Here is a 26,175-nt window from a genome sequence, read left to right as displayed (position 1 = left end):
CCCAAGCTGGAAAACTTAGATAAAATAAATAATGATAGTTCAGGATTATAACACATAGAATAATATAAATATCCACAAGCCCCTATTAAAATAAATAAATAATAGAAGAGTGGGTTATTTCTTACAGAAGAATTTAAGTAGTAGAAATTAAGGAAATAGAATATTATAATAGAACACCACAGTAAATAATTTTTGCCAATAGGCAAGAGCTACTATCTACCAATGGATGCTAAAATTAGTGGGTGGAAGCCTGAAGAGAAATAGAATATTTGCATAGTCTCAAAGTATCTTCCCCAAGATACTTATAAATCCCAAAGGTAAAAAGAGTAAATTTATACTGGAGTAATTCAGCAGACATCACTTTAACCAAGTGATCAAGGTAATATCACCAGTAATAAGACAATAGACATCATGTTACTCCTGATATAATGCATTGAGAAGGAATGCCACTTCTGTGGTAATCTAGACAAAAATTACATAATCATAATCAATCATGAGAAAACATCAGACAAATTCAAACTGAGAGACATCTACAAAATATTGAACCAGGACTCTTCAAAGTGTCAAGGTCATGAAGACAAGGAAAGATTGAGAAACTATCACAGATAAGAGGACACTAAGGACATGATGACTAAATGCAATATGGAATCCTAGATAGAATCATAGAACAGAAAAAGAATACTAGTGGGGAAAATGGTGAAATTCTAATGTCTGTAGCTAGTTAATAGTATTGTTCCAACGTTAATTGTGTGGTTTTGATCATTATACCGTGGTTATATAGGACTTTAACATTAAAAGTATATGGGAAGGCTCTATTATTTTTGCCACTTCTGTGTAAGTCTAAATTATTTCAAAATAAAACAATGAAAAATAAGCAAATACAATGGCCCATTCTGAGACTAGAAAAAAATAATATCAATCAAATGACTCAAGTTTTTTGGAAGCTAATTTTAATTGTCATTTAGATTTGGGGCAAATCCAAGTATTTCAATATGATATAAGAAAAATTAACAGAAAAATAATTAGTAATACAATTCCCTTTGTAATTACAGCATAAAAAATTTTAATGTGGTTAACTTTCATGTAAGTAAAATAAAATAAGCTCTGTAAGAATCTTCTCTCTCATGTTAAGAAATCAGTCTTTTAAAACTCAAACCTTTCTTTACCTAATTGTATTTGTATTTCAAAGGCAGATTAATAAACAAACATAGCACTGTTTATGTTTAATATAGGTCTTAACTGTAAAGCACTATTATAGTAATATCTATTGCATTTCTCTCACTCCTGGTAGATCATGAACTACAAGAGGCAATCTATTGTAGAACCAGATATCTATTGCTAACTTCATACCTCAGTCCAGCATAGCTTTCAAGACATGGGGGTACCAACAATTATTAGCTCAAAATAAATGAAATAGTTAAAGGAAAGATCTTTCTAGTTGAAAGAAATTATTTTCATGTATTTAAAATGCTTTTAATTACAAAAAACAGTCCCCTGGTAAAATTATGTATAAAATTAAAAATAAAATAATCCTCACTATACATCTTTCAAATCTCAATATTGCCAATATAACTTGTTTCTATTCTGGGTTTTATTTTACTTACATATCTAGTCATAAATAAGTTTATCCTTTCTTTTAAATTCAGTTTGTAATTTGCACCATTATGGTTGAGTGAAATTTTTAACAATTAGTTCCATTCAAATATATATTTCAGTGACTTTCAATTCTTTATGAAGTACATACTTGCCTTTATCACAATAGTTATTGGGGATATAGTGCAAATAATCTGAGAACTATGTACTTAAATAGTTATGTGGTATTACTTGTGCTACTTGAATAATAATAGCTATGGCCAAATGTTGAACAACTATTTTCCATTAGAATATGTATTCTCTAAGGCTAGATGCTGTATTTCATTCTTTTGATATATCTCTAGTGACTGTTAAAGAATCTAGTAGGTAAAAACATTTCATGCTTTCCAAAAATCATAAGAATGCAGAATCTATCTATCTATCTATCTATCTATCTATATACAGAGCAAATTTGTTAAATCAAATGTAGTATACATTCTAAGAGGCAACTGAATAAAATTTCTAATCATGGTCACTAAATATGCAATGTACTTTATTATTGTAAAAAGAAAACAGATTTGAGAGTTCCAAGCTGTTATTCTGGAAACTGAACATTTACATGCATTACAGCTGAAACAGTTTTAAACTAAGTTAAAGATCATCAATAAAAAAAAGCTTTTTATGAAGTCATTCTAGCTTAATAAAAATCACAGTGAAACAAAAAACACATTTAACCTGCATAAACAGCAGGTTGTTATTTTGATGGGCTTTATCAATATTTTAGATTTTTGATGTCTTAACGTAAGAGTAAAAACAAAAAACAACATAGAAATGTTTACACAAGTCTCAAACATAGGGCCAAAACACTTTTCTTAAATGTTTTAAAGAACATGCAATATAAAAAAGATGAACATTTCATCCTTGTGTACTTTTAGTCCATTTATGTGCTATGGCAACACTTAAGTTTTGCCTGATTTCAAGTACTCGGCTAGTTCTCTTAAATCTTACTAAAGGACAATAGTTATGCTCCTGTTTGCACTGAATTTACTAATGCTTCTCAGACAAATGTCCTAGATGGGAATTTATTTTACTGGCTAAGTGTCCAAGGAAAGTATTAAAGAACCACCCTCCCCCACCCCACCGCTGCCCTAAACCCCTCAACTCAAGGAAGGAGGGAAGAAAGGAGAAGGAAGAGAGAAGGAAAGAGGGAAAGGTGGGAGGAGGAGGAAAAGGAGGGGTAAGGAAAAGGAGGAGGAGTACCAAGTGAAAATACAAGCCCGATAAATGCCCTTACCTTCACTTCTTTTTTCTGCTTGTTTTGCTGCACTTTCTACTTTTTTTTGTTTTGCTGCTAAGAGTTCCCGCTTTAATTGTCTTGCTTCTTTTCTGAGCTCTTCACTACAAAGCAAAAACAGTTACAGAAATGTGTAATATACTGAGAGAAAAAGTTGTTTAGCAAAACGGTTTTCAGGTACACTATATCTAAGAAAAACAAAGTGAATAATGTAATTCATTCATTTTGTTTCTGTGTACATATATTTGTGGTGTAGAAACATACTTAAAGGATATATTGAAAGTTACAATTTTTCATAATAGTAATATGAGTTACTACAAAATATACCCCTTTTCAAGTATATCAAACACAGATAAGCGATAAGTGACCTATTATCCTCCTAATTCACTAGCAAATTTAATATTCTAGTTTTACCTTAATAATTCACGGAGATTCTGGATCAAAACAAAATTTTTAATATAAATACTGTTCACTAAACTTGGACATACACAAAAATTTGGCTTCAAAACTTGCTGAATTCCTAAACCAATAACTATCATTTATTAAGCAATTATTATATGCTAGGTATAATACTAAGAACTTTTAAAACTCATTTGATTTTTTAAACCCAAGTACTTAACTCATTTATTACTAAAGTTTGGCATATGATTTTCTCTTCTGTGAAACCTACCAGGCTGAGGTATTCTGATGACTAATATGAATATAATCATGTGGTAAAGGCAAACTGAGAAGTAAATGCTGACTTCACTAAAATTCACTGGCTAAGTGACTTGTTCCAATAAGCCAGTTTTAGAGCAAAAAATTCAAATTCATGCCTTGGAAAAAATTACTAACTACTCATGTCATGAGCCCTTAGGGTTACTTTTAAATAGTTAAAAGTATGCATATATTACCTTTGAATGTCAAGTATCCACTATATTTTCAACAAAAGCTAGAGTGAATCATGGATACTCAGACTGTAAGCCCAAGCAGGCACCCTGCTTGGTTTCCAAAGATACCCAAAAACATCCAAGTCAAGCTTTAGTGGAATGGAATCTTAAGTGTAGATAATTACATACCGATTCAACTGATTCAACTTGTGCTTCCTCTTGATCCCAAATCCCATACCTTTTTATAATACCACTGCCGTTTATTAGAGTTACCAAACTGACAGGCCTTACGATGGTCATGACTATGCTCTTTTTACCTTTTCTCCACATCAGACACACAGCAACATTTTGCATCTGCTTGGCCTTCGAGATCCTGAATTCTGAAACCTCCCTCTCTGATAAAAACCCACTACGTTTTTGGCTTTCTCAGCCTCTCATTCCTACTAAACTTGTGCTCACTCTTATTATAATGAAAGCCAACTCCTTAACCATAGTTTGTGGTCCACCAGTCTCATTCTAACCCTAATTGGCTCTCTAACCATTCCGGATTCTATGGCCAGCAATTTCACTGATGTCCTCCTCAGTACCCGCAATTTTCCTACTTGTTTGTCCTGTGGATGCATCATAATCACCTAGAAGAACTTGTTAAAAGCATGTTCTGGGAGACAAACCTCCAGAGAATATAGTAACTTTAGATGTGGGATGTTGCCTGGAAATTTGCCCTTGTAACAAGTTCCCCAGGTGATTCCAGTATGCACACAGGTTTGGGACCCAGTGCTTTAGTACCTTACTACAGAAATTATCTTTTCTCTTGTAATTTCAAGCACTCCTACTTCACTGATCTTTTCATTTAGCAAAGAAACATGCTCAAATTCCTCTGGACTCTGCTCAAATCAAGTGATTATTATCTTTACAAATGGACTCCATTCCTGACAGAATAGTTTATATACACAGTTTACTTCATGAATGTCTAACTTCTTAATCTCTTGCAATCTACTCTTATATTCTATTGAAACTGCTTCTGTGATATATCAACCAAATTCAATGGCCTTTTCTGAGTCTCCCCTTTCCTCTTTGGCCTATCATTCGATGATGTTAACTACTCCTTCCTTCTTGGAATTCTGTCCCAGTCAGGCTTATGTACCACTGTTGAGTCTTTAATCTCTAATTCTTCTTGTCCTGTTTATTCTTATTTTTTACATATTATAACTGTTGCCATTTTTCTCATCTCTATCACTATACCCTGGCATTTTAATCTAATCTCATAACATCAACTATCACTCCTTTATGTTATTTTCAAATCTAGATGTTTTGCTTTGACTTTGGTCATACATTTCTAACCAGCTTATTACAAATCTCCATGTAGATTAGTGCTATCCAACAAAAATATAGGGTAAGACACATATGCAATTTTAAGTTTCCTAGCAGCCACATTTTTAAAAAAGTAAAAGGAAACAGGTTAATTAATTTTAACAATATATTTTATTTAACTTAATATATCAAAAATTCTATTTTGTTATGCAACTGATATTAAAAATATTAATATGATATTTTACATTCTTTTTTTGTACTAAATCTTTGAAATCCAGTGTGTATTTTAAACTTACAGCACTGCTCAATTCAGACTAGCCACATTTCAAGCACTCAGATCTAGATGGATAGCAGGCCAGATGTCTCAACATAATTACAAACTCTCTATGTCCAAACCTGAAGTCATCTCTTTCTTGCCCAGATCTGTTCCTTTTCCTGAAGTCCCCATTTGATCACGGAACCATTAGCCTCCCAGTGATCAGACTTTAAACTGCCCTTGGACTGTTCCTCTTCCCTTGCACTGAATCAGTGTTGAAATACATTATTTTCTAATCTCTCTCACATAGTTCCTCTTGGCTCGCACTATCAATGCCTTGTTTAGGCTTTCACCATGTATTTCTCAGATAAATGCTATTATTTCATATTTCTTGAAGCTATGTGAACACAATTTTAGAAATTGCATATTTAGTCAGCATGAGGTAAAAATGGAATTGCTTGATCCCTGCACAAGGAACAGCAATAACATCTTTGTTCCATCCACTAAATACCCTTATCTTTTTATTACACTAGTTTTTACATTTTTTAATTTGGTAAGTAATTCAGTCATTTAGATGAGACTTTTTGAACACTGTGGTCTTTGAGGTAGAGATTTTTTGATGGTTGAAGAGAAAATACTGTATTTCTAGGCTGACCTCATTTTGAGAGTAATTTGAAGTGCACAAAGAATGAGGCAAAGAAAGTATATACTGTTTAAGATAGTACTGAAGAGGCAATAAAACATAGTTACTAAAGGTATTAACTGGGTCATCTTAGAACAGACACAACTTCTCTGAGACTCAGTTCATTCAATTGTAAAATAGGGGTAAGGTATGTAAAATATTGAATACACCATACATGTTCAACAAATGGTAGCTATCATTATTTAGGACATATGTTTAAAATAACACTACTCTTAAGAGCTGTTTGTCATATAGGCATATTTCTTTATTATGTTATTTGCTACAAATGAATGCTATCTCTACTATATATGATGACTAATTCTGTTCATAATTTTAAAGTGGCAATGAATGCATAATGCTTGCTTCTAAAAATCTATCTTTAAATAGTCAAAGATTTAGATACAATATTGATGTAGACAAACTGAACAATGATGAGTAAAAACTCAAAAAAGACTAGGTGAGACAGAAAAAGGTAGGTCTATATAGATTATTAAAAATTGCTTCATTTTGCTAAATTTTTCAAGTGATTGAGGATTTACAATGTCAAAATCTTTCAGACTATTCAAACAACACCATTTCTTAGTACTTGTGGAATCCATAACTCTTTGGAATGAAATGCAAGTTTTTAAACTAATCTTTAGATCACAGTCTAATTTCAGGGTTCCCAATCTTAGATTCTCTGGAATATAATCCTATCCACTGGCACTAGAATATATTTAAATGAGAATGGAAATTCTAAGCTTGGAGTATATGTCACCATATACTGCCAAACTATAGGCTTACTATAAAGTCCAGACAGTATCTTCTTGGCCCCCTTGGAGCCTAGTTTCTACTTGAATGGTAGAAGAAATGGCTTTTATAAACTGCTATTAACTCTAACCTAATTAATCATTTTTCTATTAGGTATGTTTCTATTTTCAGTTCATCTGACTTTTAATATGGTTTGTATGACACCACCATTATCCACCAGATAATTTTACATTAAATATATTTTTTATTTGCTGAATCTATATGTTCTGCTCTAATGGAAAAAATAATTTCTATTAAAAAAATAAACCCAATAAAATATCAACAACCTAGAAATTACAGGAGCTTTATATGTTTAGTAATGGCAAAGAAATTACTAATTCATTTAACAATTTCTGGAGCACCTAATACTTATATGGTAACATTCTGGGTACTGGCACAGAAATTAAGATGAATAAGGAGGGAAGGGAACCTAACTTTGCTAGGTTATTTATGTCAGTTACTTCCCCCACTACTTAATCTTCTCAATGGTCTGTGATATGGAAATTTTACATGTAAGGGATTAAATAAACACCTTGCCTGAAGTCACACAGTCAGTAAGTGACAGACCAAGAAATTAAAAGTGGGGTGGTCTGAATTCTAAGTCTATTCTCATTCCATGATATTACACTGACTAACACCTTGAGAAAGTCTCCAAGGACCTTAAATTCCAAGGAGGGACATAAACCATGTACATTAATAATAAAAATAGTGTTAATATATAATAAAAAGTGGTAACAGCCACAACAAAGAAATGAGTGAGGCATTTTGAAATTCAGTGAAGGAAAGATTACTGCAGGCTAAATAAGAGATGGCTTTGCAGAGGAGGCATTTTAACTGGGCCCTGAAAGATGAGTAGGAACTAGCCATGTGGAGACAGAGTGAAGAGGCATCCAAGTAGTATGTCTTAAAGACACAGAGATGGAAAAACATAAGGGTGCGTGCTAAAAAATGAAGGTATTTGGCTATAGCATGAAATAATTTAAAGGGGGAGGTGACTAGTAACGAAAGATAGAGCTGGGAAGAGAATCTGAAAAGTATATAGGCTGACTATTTGTGAAGAGTCAAAGTGAGAATATTTTCCTCCAATTTTCCACAACTTTGAGTTTCCAATTTTTTTACAACCAATTTCTCAACTGCTGTTATTGTCTTCATTTTACCCACTATTTGCCCATTTTAATACCTTACTATTAATTCATACACACCTTAAATTGCTCTCTCAGAAGTAATTTACGACCTCCTAATCACAAATTCCAATGGCTTCTCTTTATATTATAACATAGACCTTCAGAAGAATCCGACTTTGTTGACCATTTTACCTCCCTCTGCTCCTCTGCTATCTCAGTGTCATGCCAGATCTTCTCTATCTTTTTGATACTCTTTCTGTTTCCATTGGTTTTACTCTTCCATCTCCTGCTCTTCAAATTTAGGTGCTTCAACAGTGGCTTACATATGTAAACCTAACACGTTGGGAGGCCAAAGAGGGAGGATCATTTGAGGTTAGGAATTCAAGACCTACCTGGGCAACATGGTAAAACCTCTGACTCTACCAAGAAAAAAAAAAATTGGTGGGGCGTAGGGGCACCCACCTTGTAGTCCTAGTTACTCCATGGGCTGAGATGGGAGGATCACTTGAGCCCAGGAGTTGGAGGCTACAGTGAGCTATATTTGCGCTACTGCACTCCAGCCTGGGTGAGTGCAGAGTGAAACCCTATCTCTTAAAAAAAGAAAAAAGAAAAAAATTTAGGTGCTTCTCAATAGTCTAGTTTCAACCCTCTCTTTTTCTCTCCCTTCTTTAGAAATTTCATCCACATTCAGAATTTTAATTCCTTTTATTTTAATGCAGTCAATGTATACAAGATTGTTTCACATTTCCACTCTCAAACTTAAATTCACATTTCTAACTGGCGGATGAATACTTCCATTAGACATCTCACAAATGTATCAGATTAACCATTTCTCAAGTCAGATTGATCATGTTAGCTCCTTAAAAAGTACAACCTAATATCTGTCCTATTTCTGATAAAACCACCAGAATGCTGGTTGTCAGGCCCACCTTCTAGTATCACTCCCTTACTTACTACATCCATCCTTTTTCCTTTACAAAGTCTCTTCCTTTCTGTGGTTATTGACAATAGTCTAGTTTGGGCCACCATGACTTCATTATTGCAACATTCTCTTACTTGGTCTCCGTGTCTCTGATTTGACCTTTCTTCCATTCATTTTGTAACACATATGCCAGATCCTACAATCTACTCCCTTGGTCTTCATACTTCCCTAAATCCTACTGAATTATGCACTGATTTCTTTCTCAAGTATTTAAGTCTCTCTTTAGAGCTAGCTTCAAACTAGTTTTTTAAACTTTATCTCCTACATATCCTCTACAGTTACTCTAAATTTCAGCCAAAACATACTATTCATAATTACCTTGACAAACTTTGAGGTTCAGCACACACACACCTTTGTTCATGACATTTCCATTGCTTAAAATGGTGTTTCCTCCCTATTTCTATCTACTAAAAACTTCCACAGCTTTCACGGCTTCATGGAGAAAGTGGCTAGAGCACAGTCTTGGGGAAAGTTGTCAACCTCATTGAGCCTCAGTTTTCTCATCTATAAATTGTGGCTATATTCAGCAAATATAACAAGACTGATGTGAAAATTAAGGATTAATATGAGTAAGCACACTACCAGGTGCTTAGAAGGCAGTTATTTTTGTGATCAAAATATACTACAATGAACTCATGACTGTTATACTACATCAGCAATTTAAAGAATTAAAACTGTGAAAATTAATGATAATATGATACTAATTACTACACTTAACATATCTATTCTAATGTCATTGTTTTTTCCTTTTAAAACCAATGTCAATTTGTAGCATTCTGAAAGATTAGGCAAAACATTTAGATGGGGGGCTGTGGGAAGAGATGTGTTTATCAGAAGACCTAGATCCAGTATCACCATATGGCTAAAAGAAGCCATTAATCCTCCTTCTCGGCCTCAGTTTCACCATCACATAAGAACATTCCAAGTAGGATATAAATTAATATTTCTGAAATGCATAATCAAAATTATAAGTGTAAAAACATATACTTTGCAGATCATTTTATTTCAATTTCTTTGGATTTGGCATTATAAAACCCATTATGGATTAAAATTATTTCCTCTCAATTCTCACATCTAAGGAAGTAGTGAGATGCCAAATATTGTCATCATCTTATACACAAAGAAATTTAAGTGTAGAGATAGTAGGAGATTTTTCAAAATTCTCCAAGTCAGTAATGGAATTGTAAACATGATACAGATAGCCTAGTTCGTTAGCAGTTTCCCATTAATCTGCTAACTACCCACTGAATGAAAAGTACTTTTGGACTTATACTTTACTTTTAAGCTGAAGATATTTAAAAAATTTTTTTATTGATGTATATATAATATTTGTACATTTTTATAGGGTAGATGTGGCATTTTGTTACATGCATAGAATGTATAATGATCAAGTCAGGGTATTTAGGGTATTCGTTACCTCAAGTATTTATTATTCCTATGGTTTGGGAACACTTCAAGTTCTCTCTTCTAACTATTATGAAATATACAATACATTATTGTTAACTATAGTCACCCTACTTTACTATTGAACACTAGAACTTATTCCTTCTAACTGTATGTTTGTACCACCCACCCCTTTGCCCACATGCTTCCCAGCTACTGGTAAGCATCACTCTCTACCTCCATGAGGTCAACATTTTTAGCTTCTACATGTGAGTGAAAACATGCCACATTTGTCTTTCTGTGCTTGGCTTATTTCACTTAACATAATGATCTCCAGTTTTATCCATGTTGCTATTAATGACATGATTTCACTCTTTTTTTATGGCTGAGTAGCATTCCATTGTACATATAAACCAAATTTTCTTTATCCATTCATCCCTGATGGACACTTAGGTTGATTCCATATCTTTGCTATTGTGACGGGGCTGCAATAAACATGGGGGTGCAGATATCCCTTTGATGTAATGATTTCCTTTCCTTTGGATAAACAGCCAAAAGTGAGATTTAAGCTGAATATTTTCTACATAACAGAAGACGCCATGAATAAGTAACCATGCAGGAAAGTTCTTGCAACTACAGTATGTTAATATGTTTACATTTTTATCAGGTTGTTTGTAGTACTTGATTAAAGTAGTTTTTAAAAACCCTGCAATTATTATTTTAATCATGTAGCTTTTGAATTTGAGATTGAGGATTAAAAATGGCAATGTTAAGTATCTTGCATAATTTTCAGCGAGTTTTTATTTTTTCCCAGATGCTTTTCTCATTTCCTCCAGTTTCCAGGAATGCGCCTTAGGAAAATTTTGAGTTATATCTGTTCTTTTTTCTTATGGCAGGCGAAACATTACCTTAATATAAGGGTGGTGAACTCAAGCACTGAACTTCTCTAACATTCACCTTAAGAAAAGCTGATAAAGATTATAAAGACCTGAGTGCTTGACATGCCTTTGAAGAGATCTTTAATCTACAAAAATGAAATGGAATATGTGTAAGTTTCTTACATAAGGTGGTAAATGAATTTACTTAGAGACATTGTTAAACAAACTGATGGTTAAACACATGTCCATTACAGACTATTGTTTCTTGGACCATGTATGTAACACTTGCAGTTAGCTTAAGCCTGCTATTTCCCAACATCTGATAAGAATTCATAACACATGGAAATGATTGAAAACCAACTAGTACATCCTTCATGGTTTTTACTTTGCTGTTTTAATCACAAAGATACCAGATCTGTTTGTAATGAAACAACAGCTTGGCTGTTGATGAAATCATAAAATAGCTATAATAAAAGCCCATCATAGGTATTAACACTATAGATGTATGACACAATTTTTAGGCTTAATGTATGCTGCAACAGAGATATGGGTTTACCATATCTCAGAAAGTATTATAACATACTGTAACTTATACATTAATTTTGAAAAAAAATCCAGCAAATATCTAACAAAACTAAATAAATGAAACCCCATTGTGTGTTCAAAGCTCTGTTCTACATATTACTAGCAGTATGGCATTGGACAGCTAAGTTAACAATTCTATGCTGCAGTTTCTTTACCTTGAAATGAAAAAAATAGTAAAGTTGTTGAAAGAAAGAAATAAGATTTGCTGGAAATTACTTAGCATACCTAACATGGTACCTGGCCTAGAATATGTACTGAACAGAAATTTGCTTCTGTTATTATCATTGTTCTCACCTCTACCACCATCACTATCCCCATTCTTACTACTACAGAATCAATTACTGGCAAAATGAGATCTCAGTCTAACTAAAGAGGTTAAAATTCTTCTATTTAATTTTTCCATGGATATACAGATTTCAAAAGCTCACTGATAAACTGTGTGTGTGTGTGTGTGTGTTTGATGCACTGCTTGGATTAAATACTTTATGCTATGAAAGTGAGAAATGTAGTACTTCAAAAAAACTAAAAATTACAAAATTCCCATATCCTAATTCTGGTCACTAAACACTTGGACCTGAATTGTTTACTTTCTTTCATTAAAATCTGGTTGTAAATATAAGCAATAAGCAAATCAACAAAGAAATCCATACATATTTACAAATTCTATGAGAAAGGCTAACAGATAATCCTCATTATTATTTTAGTCTAAGTGATCCTGAAAAGCATCTATCAGAGGATAAAATTTAATCTGAGAGATAATGTTCTATGTGTTCTTTATAATCTGTTACCCTAATACTTAGGAATAGAAAGACTATATCCCTATCCTTAAGTAGATTGCAATTTAGAAAAAAGATAAGGAGGAATCTAAATACACTTGCATATAACCTTTAGACTTACAATTTTACTCCTTTCATTTGAAAGATCACATGCATTTTTAAATAAAAAGATTAGACAGCTAATGTAGATTGCTATTAATCTTTGTAAGATCTTTTTCAAATCTTGTAAATTTTCTTATTTTTTTGAAGATAGACAAACCAAGAGTGAATCCTACACAAAATCATAAAATGTCCATAATAACAGGAGGTGATATTGCTATTCTATCTAAACACCAAGTAAAAATTTCAGAATCAAACATGGTATTTCATAACAAGAACTTGGCTCGGTCAATATTTCACAGAAATAGAGTAAATTTGCTGTGGCAGAAATTCGGTCTTTAGCCATATGTCTATTTCACAATCCAACTTTACAAATGATATTAATTCAACATGAAAAACAAATTAGATTTCCATTTCCAGTAAGGCAGCTTACTAGATAACCTGAAAACTCTTCTATGCTCAAACACATAGAAGTGCTGGATAGAATACATTTTAAAAAATGCCTTTAAATACATAGCATGGTTCACTAGAAATCAAGGGAAATATTCAGGGTTTGAAAAATGAGGAGAGGACTGAAAACCAGAACAAGAAGCATTGGAAGTGTTACTAGAAGACTCTGAGTTAAAGTTCTCAGTAACCTAGGAATGTGGGTTTTAACAATACAAGTATGGAACTAGCACTCCCACACATAAAGCTAGGATCCTAGACTCATTGAAAGGGTAGGAGCCGGGCATGGTGGCTCACAGCCTATAATCCTAGCACTCTGGGAGGCCTAGGCGGGAGGATCACTCAAGGTCAGGAGTTCAAGACCAGCCTGAACAAGAGCAAGACTCCGTCTCTACTAAAAATAGAAAGAAATTATCTGGACAACTAAAAATATATATAGAAAAAATTAGCCGGGCATGGTGGCACATGCCTGTAGTCCCAGCTACTCAAGAGGCTGAGGCAGAAAGATTGCTTGAGCCCGGGAGTTTGAGGTTGCTATGAGCTAGGTTGACACCATGGCACTCTAGCCCAGGCAACAGAGCGAGACTCTGTCTCAAAGATTAAAAAAAAAAAAAAGAAAAGAAAAAAAAAAAGAAAGGGTAGGAATAAACACATCCACTGACCAACACAGGAAGACCACAAAGAAGCTTTTCTGTCTTAGGTCCAGGCAGGTCAGAGGCTTTCAAGCTAATTATTATTCTCAGAGTATTTAAGGAGTATTTTAAATTCAGATCACCAGTGATCTGTAGTACTCTAATGCACCTGTTAGAACCAAAGGTAAATTTTCTCTGAAGAAAGGCGTCCTCAATCCATATTTCACAGAACTCTGAAAAGATGAATTCTAAAAAATATTAGCAGCCAGCTGGGTGTGGTGGCTCTTGCCCATAATCCCAACACCTTGGGAGGCCAAGGTAGGAGGATCGTTTGAGCCCAGGAGTTGGAGATTAGCCTGGGCAACATAGCAAAACCCATCTCTACCAAAAATTTTTAAAAAATTAGTTGGGCTTGGTAGTGTGGACCTGTAGTCCCAGCTACTTGGGAGGCTGAGGATGGAGGATTGCTTGAGACTAGGAATTCGAGGCTGCAGTGAGCTATGATCATACCACTACACTCCAGCCTGGGCAACAGAGCGAGCCCCTATCTCTTAAAAAAAAAAAATTAGCAACCAATAAAAAGATTTTATGCAAGGAAACAAAGCATCATGAGTAAGAATCAGAGGAACAACAAACAAATAACAGAACCTGACACTCAAAACTTCAAATACTATAAAATAAAACAGGTATGTTTAATACATACAGAATGAAAGAGAGAATAAAAAATTGAATAAGAGACAACAACTGTAAAAAGAAGCAAAACAACTTCTAGAAAGGACAACTAGAACAGCTAAACTCAATGAAAACATAAATAGCTAAAAAAACATAGGTGAAGAAAGAATTGGAAATATATTTGAAAACTAGGAGATATATTTGAAAACACACATAACAGAGAATAAAAAACACAAATAAAAAAACAAAATGTGAGAGGCTAAAAGACATGGAAGACAAGGTGAGATGATCTACATGTAGAAGTAGAATTGCAGAAAGAGAAAACAGACTGAGATTGAAACAATATTTGAAGTAATAGTATCTGAGAATTAGATTAAGTCCTCAAATTCAGGAGGCTCAATAAATTCCAAGCAGGATAAATAAAATCCCTATGTAGACATAACATAAGAAGTTTTATGATTTTTGTTGCTATTACACTGCCAACTTGTCCAAGTATACAGTCAGCCCTCCATATCCATGCATCTGTGGATTCAACCAATTGCAGATCAAGAATACTCAGGGAGGCTGCAGTGAGCTATCATCACACCACTGTACTCCACCCTGGGCAACAGAGTGAGACTCGATCTCTGAAAAAAAAAAAATTGGGGAGGGGAAAGGATCTACACTGAACATATACAGACTTACTTTGGTCAACGTTCCCTAAAGAATACAGCACTACAACTGTCTACATAGCATTTACATTGTATTAGGAATTATAAGTAATGTAGAGATGATTTAAAAGTATATGGGAGGATGTGGGTAGGTTATATGCAAATACTACTCCATTTTAGATGGGGGACTTGAGCATCTACGGATTTCGGTATTATTCTTGGAACCAACCCTCCACAGATACCAAGGGACAATTGTACTTTCCAGGTAGTTTCTTCTTGTATACAGAAATGTCATAAATTTCCTATATTAATCTTTTATTCCATTACCTCACTTTTTAAAGTCAATTTCTATCACTTTAATGCTAATGCAAGAAAGATTTTCCTAGTATATGTACACGTATTCCATTTTCAACAGTAATATCTTTGGTCACTTTAACTATATATTACTTTTCACGTCGTATTGTATTAACAGAAACTTTCAGAACCAGGTTAAATACTAATTGTGAAGTCTTATTTATATTTAATATTTTTATTAGAAGGAATATTATTTTTGTTACTTAATTTGTACATTTAAGTAATTAAAATATTTCTTGTCCAATTTATTGATGTAAAATAGTGTATTAATAGACTTAATTGATTGACATATATTCCCTGGATAAAAAATTTCTTAGGCTATTTTAAAAATAATGCCTCTAAGTAAACAAAACAAAAAGCCTCTGGATTCCTTTTGCAGCAGTATTCACAAAAAGGCAGATATGGAGAGAGAGTGGTAGAGGCTGGCAAGTCCTGTCTTGGAAGCTGAACTACATACTTCACTAGCATGGTGTACAAATAGGAGATATGAAATAAGTAGCAAGGCTTTACAGCACAGGGCTTAGAGTACAGGCCTGGAGTCTAATAGAACAAGATTCAAATTATGGCTTTACTACATTGGACAAATTAATTATTCTCTCTGTTGATCCTCAGTCCCCTCCATTCTAAAATGGGAATAGTGTTGTGAAGCTTAAATGAGATAATGGACCACCAGATGAAACTTAATCACTATTCTCCCTCCCCAAACACCTAGTAAGGGATACTGCTATCTCTCAAGTAGAGAACTAAAAAAGTGGTAGAGAAAAAATAATTCAAAGATATGTAATATACGAAAAGAAATTGAACCTACATATAGATAGGGTGTTCCTTATTCATGGAAAAGTTGATACAAAATAACTGATAATAAACTATTAAATTAATAATTTTCAAGGATAAACAGTGAAATTTCCAAGTAATCAGGCAGTAAAAACAAGTTACTCTCAGTGGAAGGATGGAGGAAGAAGACTGGCTTCAGGCTTTTACATAGGCAGTGCAAGAAGACAAGGGGAAAATGCTTACAATGTTAGAAGGAAAAAGAGAAGGAACCCAGGAATATTGTATCTAGCAAAGTTGTCATTCAATTATAAAGACAATACACGATCTCAAATACTGGGAAAGACAGAGTATAAAGTCCTGTGAGGTCTTCCTAAAAAGAGTATATGGTGATGAAATCTAGACAACCAAAATATAAATGAAAATAAAGAATTTAGGATTAGAGGTGCTAAGGTAAAAGAGATGGTGGTAAACAATAAATCCATTTAAATGTAGAAATAACAATAGAACTGTGAAAATCTCCCATATAAATGTTATGCATGTTGACAATGTAAAATAGTAATATAACTAACCCAAACTGGAAAATGGAGGAAGGAAATGGTGAAAAAATTTTAAGCATACCAATTTCCTCAACCTTTAGGGTAGAAAGTTAATCAGTACCATCTAAAATTGAATCATGTAGTGTTTTTTTTTTAAATGATTCCAATCTGTTAATATTTTCATCATCTTTTTTTTGTAAAATAGAAGAATTTCTTAGGAAATCTCTTAAGAAAAAGAAATATTTATGTAAAACTTAGAAATGTCTCTTACTTCCATTTATTAATAATATTTATATGTTAAGTTCAAGTAAAATATTTTTTCTTAAAATGTAGTATAATTTCCTTTTATTAATTAAACAATCTTGCTTTTTCTTCTGAGTATATGCATGAAGAGAGATCTAGAATAATGTTCACTTACTGTTAATGATAGCTACTGCTGGATATTTTTAAGTGTGTTGTTGATCTGGGTTTCCTATTTTCTTTTCTCTCTGCCTTAATTTTTTATAATGCATGGGCATCAGTTTTACAAAAAAAATCATTTGGAAAAAATATTTAATGAGCTACATTTATCACTGTATCTGACACTGTGATTCAATATGTAGTTGGTACTAAGCAAATATAGGCCTAAACTAAGGGAGAAATGGGTATCAGAATACTAATCCTGGAAACCATCAGAAGGAAACCTGGGGGCTTGGGAAGAGGAGAAATTTTGTGAGAAGAAAGACATCTCAATTCTAGTACTTAGAATTGTAAGGCTGGTGGCAGGCACCCCTCCCCTCCTTAATGGAATAGGAAGAAGCCCACGAGAACTGCCAAGGACAATGCCTGCAAGGCCCAGCTAAGTTAAAGGACGACCACAGCTGGATGGTTACCCTGATAAGAGTCTTGGTTCCTGGAGTCCACACATACCACTGGCCCCTCCTATTTCTCAATACTCACCCTAAAACTATAACAAAGAAATTCCTCACTCTTCGTGCCAAAATCTTCCTGCCGAAGAAACCCCCATTCCCCAACCCTAAAAACATATATAAGCCCACTCAAAACTTCTGGGTGATGTGACTTCCTGGGTCTCTCTCTTGGGGCCTGTGAACCTCTCCCGGGAGTGCCCCAATAAAGCCTCATTGCTTACCCCTTTCAACTCTACTTGTCTTTCTTTCCCTGGCGCCGGCCTATCCAAAAACCTTACAAGAATAAAAATCACAGAGAAAACAGAATTAGATAAAATAACGCATACCTAAAAAGGAAGAGGTCATTTTCATGAAAGCCGTATTTACTTGGTAACAGATAAGCATTACATACGTTATTTAAGATTTCCCATTTCCCACTGTTTTCTTGCCTTGCTAAATTCACTTTACTGACCTCAAAACACTTTCAACATTACGGAAAAGAATGAATATGTGGACAAATGATTTTAAATACTGTACATGGTATGGATTAAATAAGAAAAAAGTAAGGTAGTAGTTTTTCTGGCATTCAGCTAGACTTTCATCAGTATGGATCAGAATTATACAAAATGGCTTCTAGAGGATCCTAAGGTTTTATATAGTGTTTCACAAATGGAGTTGCACGTAAGGATCCTCTTAAATCAAAGAAACTTTTCACATTTTAAATTTAGAGAATCTTTGCCCTGTCTTTCTCATCCAATGCAGGTACAAACATTGAGGTCCCTCCTTGACCTGCAAGCCCATTCCAGATGGTTGCTGAACCATTTGTGATGAGAACAAAAGGTATATTATGAACTTCTATTCCACTCAAGAATGAGGTCTAAAATAAGTCATTCTGTTTTAGGTCAAGTATACCTAAATGTAGCCTTCCTGATAATAATGTCTATACAATGATGATGTTGATGATGATATTTTTATTATGCCTTGTTTTTCTAATTCCAGACTTTGTCCTCACTGGGTGGATGGGAGTTCCCAAGTCCCCCAGAAAGTACTCTGCTTGCTTTTTCAAGACAGAAGAGCCATTAGATAAATGGTGCTCTGAAAACTGCTGTTCCTTACTGCTTTGTCTAATTGGCAAGCTTGGACTCTCTTGGTACAGATAGATATGTGCCCAAATAAAGTTCACTACATCCTTTTGGCCTTGGGGCTCTGTGATTTGCTTTCCTTCAAGTCCCTGTCCAAACTAGAACCAGAATAATATTTTAAAGCTCAAATTTGATCCCATCATTTCTTTGCTATAGTAGCCCTTAAAATTTCAATTCCAAACTCATTAACGCTACTACAAAGTTCTTTATGGTCCCAGCTCTACTTTATTCTCCATCTCTTTCTCTTGCCTCAGTCCTTGCATGCATTCCACATGCTCTAAAATCCTACTGGTTCTCAGGATGTATCTTAATCTCTGACATCTATTTCTCATGACCTAAACCACTCTTTCCTGTCACTTCTCTTCTCCTTGTAACTCAAAATCATCCTTCAGATCTCGGCTTCCGGGCCACTTTCCCCAGAAAGACTTTTCTAAACTCCCAATACTGGTGCACAAGCTTACTATATTTATCCTTACCATCACAATTACCATATATTTTAGTAGCCTGCTTACCTCTTTACAATCTCCAGTCGTCCAATAAAACTGTGTCATTTCACTTTTGCAACTCTAATAACTAGTGCAGAGTATGACATACAAGCAGTGTTAAATACTCAATAAATATGTCAAACCAAACAAAATTGCTTGTAGCACTAATTATTCTTTTAGGTGCCTAGTGCTGTAAGTTTTCATTATCATGGTAGATTTTTTTAAAAACTACATTTAACACTAAAAAATAATTCAGTTCTCTTAAGCACTGGCCAAATGTATTAATGTTAAATGTGTGTACCCTTCCACTCAGTAATTCCATACATTCATCATAAGGATCCCAAAGTGTCCAAGCACCAAAAACTGGACAAGCACAAAATAAGAATTTAATGGGTGTTCATTACAACACTGTTTATAATGAGAAATTTCCATTTAGAATAATTAGATTATATAATATAAATTACATAATAAAACAAATAATTACTCTATTTATATAAAATCATGTGAATACGTGTATACATGCCAACAAACAAAAACAAAGATTTGAAAGGTGGATGCTTTTGGGGTAAAATATTTCAAATAATTTTCCTTGAACAAATTTGGTAGGTATTATGATTCTTTATTACTTCTGTGCCCTTTTCTAAAATAAAAAAAAAATTATAATTATGAAGTTTAATCAAATAAAAATATTCTGGTATGCAGGACACTTAATGAATTGTTTGGGTTTTCTTTTTTTTTTTTTAACCAATTAACCAATTTAAGAACCTAGTTGTTAAAACTTTTTGATTTACACCATGATCTCAAATATTTTGGAATGAATATATTAAGTCAAGAAGAGAATGAGGGTATGGTATATTTGAATACTTATACAATGTAAGATTTTTTTGTTTGCAGAATAAATAAATCTTATTATAGGCTGTATTCCAATTTGTACTAAATAATAAGTCTATAACTGTAATGACAGCACTGAGACTTTAAACAAAGTTTTCTTAATATTTCCATTGAATTTTATTATGCATCACTATGAATAAATAAACTCGCTGTATGAATTTAATAAAACTGCAAGTCCAAATCACTCAAGAACATTTTGCTTAAGTTTGATCTTCAATACTTCAATTTAATCTCACCTCTCAAAATCAAACATTTTAGAAACTACACTGATATACGCTTCTGTTCTGGGAGTGAGTCAGCTCTTGAATATGGCCACTATGCCACTAAGAGTGTTTCTGGAGAATTAATATAAACCTTTACTTTTTTGTTTGTTTGGTTTTAGTTTCTTTCCCATCCTAAGAGCTGCGGGGGCAGGGGATAGGTGGAGGAAGCAAGGAGACTGCAAGGAGAGAAGAGAGTTTTTGAAATTTTTTCCAACAGTAAACAATAAAGCTCCAAATTTGGGGATAAAAAACCCTAAAACCTTACTGTCTTTCCTTTCTAGCCACATAACACACATAGTACAGTATAAAAGCTTTCTGGATACAATAGGCACTAAGCTACAGCAGGGGCTATCAACTTGTGCTGCTTGACTTTTGTAAAAATTCTCACCTATACTGTGGCTTAAAGATTTGCTCTAAATGAATCTGCAGATTTGCTGCTTCTGAAATCCCGGCTGGCATTTAGCTGAAAACAAGCTGCATCCTCAAAGGCACCAGTGACTGGATGTGAGAGCTGACTCATTCCTAGGCTATTGCTGTAGAAAAGGCCAGTTTTTCTTTTCCATAAGGCTACGTAGACTTAACCTCTCTGTGGGTTTCCTTCTCTGTTACCTCCTGGCAGACAAACAGGACCAAAAAACTTGCTTGAACTGTGCTAGACCAACCCTTCAAGAAAATAAGGACAAGATGTGAGCCAGGAAAAGCACTTTGGAAACTACTTGCACCTAATAAAAACATATTTTTAATTTAGCTAATGTGAAATCCAAAGTAGTTCAGTCCAAATGGAAAAGATGCTTTATTTATATTTATGTGGGTTCTTAATTTAGGCTTGATTCATGCTTCAAAAATAAAAACTACCATTTTATAGAATAAGGTGAACATTTGGCCTTCATATACCCCTACTGTTCTTTGGTAAGCCAAAATGAGATATGTGACAAGATTCAATATTTGCCCTTAATTTTGTGGATAAACCAAATTTTATTTTATTGGAGTAAATTTATTAAAAAATTATAATCAACAAAGTAATATAATTAGAATTTCACATGGCTACTTTTATCTTTTTCTCTATTCCAAAAATGTTCCAAGTACTGTGCTAAGTAGATCTATATATACTATTTCGTTGAATCCTCACATCAGATTCTAAAGCGATGTTATTTTACAGGTGGGGAACTGAACAGATGAGATGGTATGGGGATTGGACAGAAGGGACAGTTATACACAAATATAATGAGGCAAGAAACAGCAAGGCAAATGAGGTAACATTTAAGCTTATCTGGAAGATCGTGTACAATAACTAAAACTACAAAGAATAAAACTGGGAAAACAAAAATAATATATTTCACCCTCAATACCAAAAAAAAAAAAAAACCACCCTATTTTACTGGACATATGAGCTTGAAGGCCACTTAAGAAGACAATGGAGCAGGTGGAAAGTATTTTCAATGGAATATAGTTTAAGCAGTAGTTCTAACTTTAGCACATATCAGAATCATATGAAGACTTGTTAAAACACAGATTGCTGGTCTCTACTCCCAGAGTTTCTGATTCTGTAGGTTTGGGGTGGGGCCTAAGATTTCCATTTATAAGAAATACCTTGGGAAAGTGGATGCTGCTGGTCTGGGGACCACACTTTGAGAACCAAATGGTTCAAAGAAATCTTATATAAGTAAATCTCAAATTTTATTAATATTTTCTTAGATTTGAAAATAGATCTAGGCTAGGAGCTGAACAGAAATTAGTTACTTTAAATTTGATCAAACTTCAATACTTATAGTTGGAAACACTAAAAACTTAAGAGGTCATTCAGGAATGGTGGGTAAGTAAATAAAGTTTTGCTCTCAGGTAAAGTCACTAATAAACTCAGTTGTTTTCCAGGGGCTTGAGGATCACGGGCGCCCTCTATTTAATGTGCCTTCAATGTTGCTGTTAACATAGAGAGTTTTCAGAATGACTTTTCTTGTATGTGGTTTAGAGGGGGATAGTATAATTTGGATAAGGAGAGCAGTCTTCTGGAATCTTGGTAATTTCTTGATGAATTTTCAATATATTGCCATTAGCTTTGTGGGCTGTACTGCATTCTGGTTTTATAATATGCATTTAGAACCTGCAGCATAATACTACTAGTAGTTCAAAAAGAAATAAATCTGGTATGTGATATGGTAGTGAATGTCTAAAGCTAATGTTAAAAAAAGAAAGCTCAAAAAACAGAACCAAGAATAAGAACAAATGGGTTCTGGCTATATGTCTTAAAGTACTTCCTTACTCCTGTTCTTTTGCGAAGCCTCCCCTAGCTCTAGAAGAGAAGAGGTTAGGGTTAGAGATTAAGTCCTAATGTTCTGAATTAAAAGTAACCTCCAACTCTCACTATGCTTGGGTACCCTAAGGTGGGGCCTGCTATGTCATTCAGTGGGGTATGGCTCAGGCTTCACACGTGAGGTCAGACCTACTTAAAAACTGCTGGAACAGTATGGCTGAGATTACTTTCTTATGTGCCACTGATTCCGAGGGTAATTTCTTATAATTCACACTGGAGGTCTGTCTTAATACCTAACAAGTTTTTGTTTGCCAGGACCTCTGACTCAGTCTATAAACTTAGCCTCACTGCAGTCTTACTACGTGGTTCAGATTTTGATTGACTTTGTTCTTCCAGCTGTTAGGAATAAGTTAACAATAAAACACTAACTGCATGGGGAAGGGGGGATGGGTGTATACATACATAATGAGTGCAGTGAGCACCATCTAGGGGATGGACACGCTTGAAGCTCTGATTTGGCGGGGGGCAAGAGCAATATACGTAACCTAAACTTTGTACCCCCATAATATGCTGAAATTAAAAAAAACACTAACTGCTTCATTAGAGGATATCATCTCTTCTCAACATCCACTTGAAAAGTGTGTCAATAAAACAGAAACTTATTCTTGTTAAGGTGCAAATTCATAGTGCAGTATCTCTTATAACACTTTACAACATATTGATACATAGCAACAAAAATAATAACACCAAAAGCAAGTATCACTTATGTCTTCCCATTTATAAGTTTTGCATGGAAAGATCACAAGCCACACATGGAGAAGACTGAGGAACTGGTTCAATAAGCAGCATCAAGGCCTGAGACATACGACCCCAGCTGAGACAGCCATAGGCTCTTCCAGGCAGCTCTTAGCCATCTGGGCAACCCCAACTAAGGTCCCAGATATCATAGAGCAGAATGAACCATCCACTTTGTACCCTGTCCAAATTCCTGATCCACAAAATTATGAGTTTCTTGTTTTAGTCTCTGAGTTTGGGGTGGTCTTCACACATCAAATAACTGAAACAGGACTACACTATTTAAAAAAAAAAAATTTTTTTATTGCACACTCCCTCCCCTCCCCCTGGGACTACACTATTTATATATTTATATGTTGATAACATACCAAGAGTACTCATAAGTTATCAACTAATGGTATCTTTTGAAGAAATTCACCATTATTTATAATTTCAAACCATGCCCACAAAGAGACCAAAGTATTTGGAGTTATGAGGAAACACAACTACAACAGTTTAAAACATATAGTTATGTATGTAAAATATCCACTCAAAAATCTGATAAGAAATTTTAAGCCGGAAAGACTGATGTTATCATATTAACAGGATTAAAAACCAAAGCTGATCCTAATGAGGTCCTTACACTGAATAGGTACCTACCATAAAACATAGTCAAAACAACCAAAGGTAAAACTGCAAATCTATCCTGAAAATCAGGAGTCTGGGCTGGTACTTCAGCCTTATCTGATGACATCTATCACACAATGGTGGTGTGCTTTGAAATCAAATCCAGGGAAGTTAGTGGAGTGATGTAGGTACTCAGCCCCAACAGCCTGGGCAGGCAGAAGCTTTACTTAGACAGACAGAAATCTTTGGTGTTTTCTTTACTATAAATGCTAATAACTTTTGTATTTTATTCATATTGAGGACTTAAATATATTTTAAAATCTAGTATCATTATGTTAAATATTGTAATTATCTCACTGATAATATTTTAACTCACTTAAATACCAACAAATGAATAAAATTATTAAATTATAATGACTTATTAACGTTAAGCATGCAATAGTAGATTAAGAATGGCATAGTAGTTAAACACATGGTTATCTGAAGGGGGACTACAGGGTGGGAATTTTGGCTCTGGCACTTTTTAGCTTGTGACTTCGTCTCCTCATCTTAAAAATGGGTCTAATAATAGTAACTGGCCTGTAGGGTTGTTGAGAAGGTTTGATGAGTTAACACAAAAGAGTATATACATACATATGCCAAATAAACAATTGTTACTATTGTTACATTTTAACTTTACCAACAACAAAATGTTGATACTACAGTTTCAAAAGAACAACCACATTTTAAACTTTCACACTGTCTGGAAAAGCTCTCAGTAAGCATAAGAAAATGAACATAAAGGATTCAGTACAGTCCCTGAGACATAATAAGAACTCATAATAATGATGGAATCCCGATAGGAAGAATAGAAAAGGATCTTAAGAAATCATCTGATTCTGCTTCTAGAATGCTGCCTTCTTATTGTCTGCATACATAGTACCTTCTTTAGACAATTTTTTATACAAATGATCTATTTAGTTTTTAACAATATGCTCAAAACACTCTAGTAACTTTACCATTCCTGATAGGTCTACTTTCTATCACTTCAGTTATATTTGCTATTCCACACTGAATTCTAATCAGGTTCTGCTATCTTTTAAAAAAATTTTTAAACTTTTTCTTTGAGGTATAACTGAGGTGCAGTACAATAAACTATATCTTAAGTGTATATAGTTCAATTGATGGATGGATACACCTGTGTAATCCAAATCCCTAGAATGTTTTCATCACCTCAGAAAGTTCTCTTGTACCACTTTCCGCATAATCTCTGCCATCCCTCCCTACCACTGCTGCTACCCTCTCCTGCCACAACCACCGTTCTGCTTTCTATCATCATAGATTAGTTTTGCTTATTCTAACAATTCGTATAAATGGAATCATACAGTATGTTCTCTTTACTGTTAGGATTCTTCATGCAACACAAAGTGGTTTTGAGATATTACTGTGGTATATATTACTAGTCTGTTTCTTTCTGTTACTAAATAGTATTCCATATACAATTTGTTTATCCTCTATCCTGTTGATGTAAATTTGGGTTGCTTTCAGTGTTTGGCTATTATGAACTGTTATGGAGGAAATTTGCATGGCTTTTTGTGGACATATGCTTTCATTTTTCCTTGATAAATATTTGGGCATGATAAATACCTGGGTATAATGGGTCATATATGTTTAACATTGTAAAAAACTGTCAAATTGCATGTCACACTTTGTACTCCCCCCAGTGACTTGTGTTTGATAGTTTTGGTTGTCTACATCCTTACTAACATTTGGTTTCCTTGGTATTTTTTTAAGTCAATCTAGTGGGCATTATCTCATAGTAGTTTAATTTGTGTTTTCCTGAATATGATGTTGAACATTTTTGGCATGCTTATTGGTCACCAATTTGTCTTCCTATGAATGTCTGGTCAAGTCTTTTGCCCATTTTAAAAACTGTCTTCTTATTTTTGAATGATAATATTCTAGATATCAATCTTGTATCAAATATACATGTTACAAATATTTTCTTCCAATCTGTGGCTTCCTATTCATTTTTTAAACTATGTCTTTTGATAAGCAGAAACTTTTAATTTTGTTGAAGTTCTTGTTTTTCCTTTAAAGTACAATTGATGCTGAAATGATGTAAAGTACAATCATAATTCTAATAATCATTTATTAAATCCAGAAGAAAACATGAGGCCCAAGAAGAGTTTTCAGTAGGAGACCTCTCTG

General features: G+C 34.0%; 1 protein-coding gene and 1 long non-coding RNA gene across 3 annotated transcripts in view; one reads left to right on the top strand and one right to left on the bottom strand.

Moving 5' to 3' along the window:
* The window catches only part of LOC123648654, a 44,126-nt gene extending 32,893 nt beyond the window's left edge, over positions 1-11,233 (top strand). The window contains exon 4 of the long non-coding RNA XR_006738693.1: positions 11,159-11,233. This is a non-coding gene — a long non-coding RNA (uncharacterized LOC123648654). The remainder of the gene's footprint in view (positions 1-11,158) is intronic.
* CWC27 (CWC27 spliceosome associated cyclophilin) overlaps positions 1-26,175 on the bottom strand; it is a 203,462-nt gene that overhangs the window by 89,332 nt on the left and 87,955 nt on the right. The window contains exon 11 of one of the 2 annotated variants that reach the window (XM_045566593.1): positions 2,867-2,970. The exons of the other annotated variant lie outside the window; for it this stretch is intronic. Coding sequence (XP_045422549.1) covers positions 2,867-2,970 — 104 coding nt within the window. The remainder of the gene's footprint in view (positions 1-2,866; positions 2,971-26,175) is intronic. 2 annotated transcript variants of the gene reach the window in all.

This window comes from Lemur catta, chromosome 12 (assembly GCF_020740605.2).
Source record: "Lemur catta isolate mLemCat1 chromosome 12, mLemCat1.pri, whole genome shotgun sequence".
Classification (NCBI taxonomy): domain Eukaryota; kingdom Metazoa; phylum Chordata; class Mammalia; order Primates; family Lemuridae; genus Lemur; species Lemur catta.
This window is presented reverse-complemented; position numbering and strand designations above follow the sequence as displayed.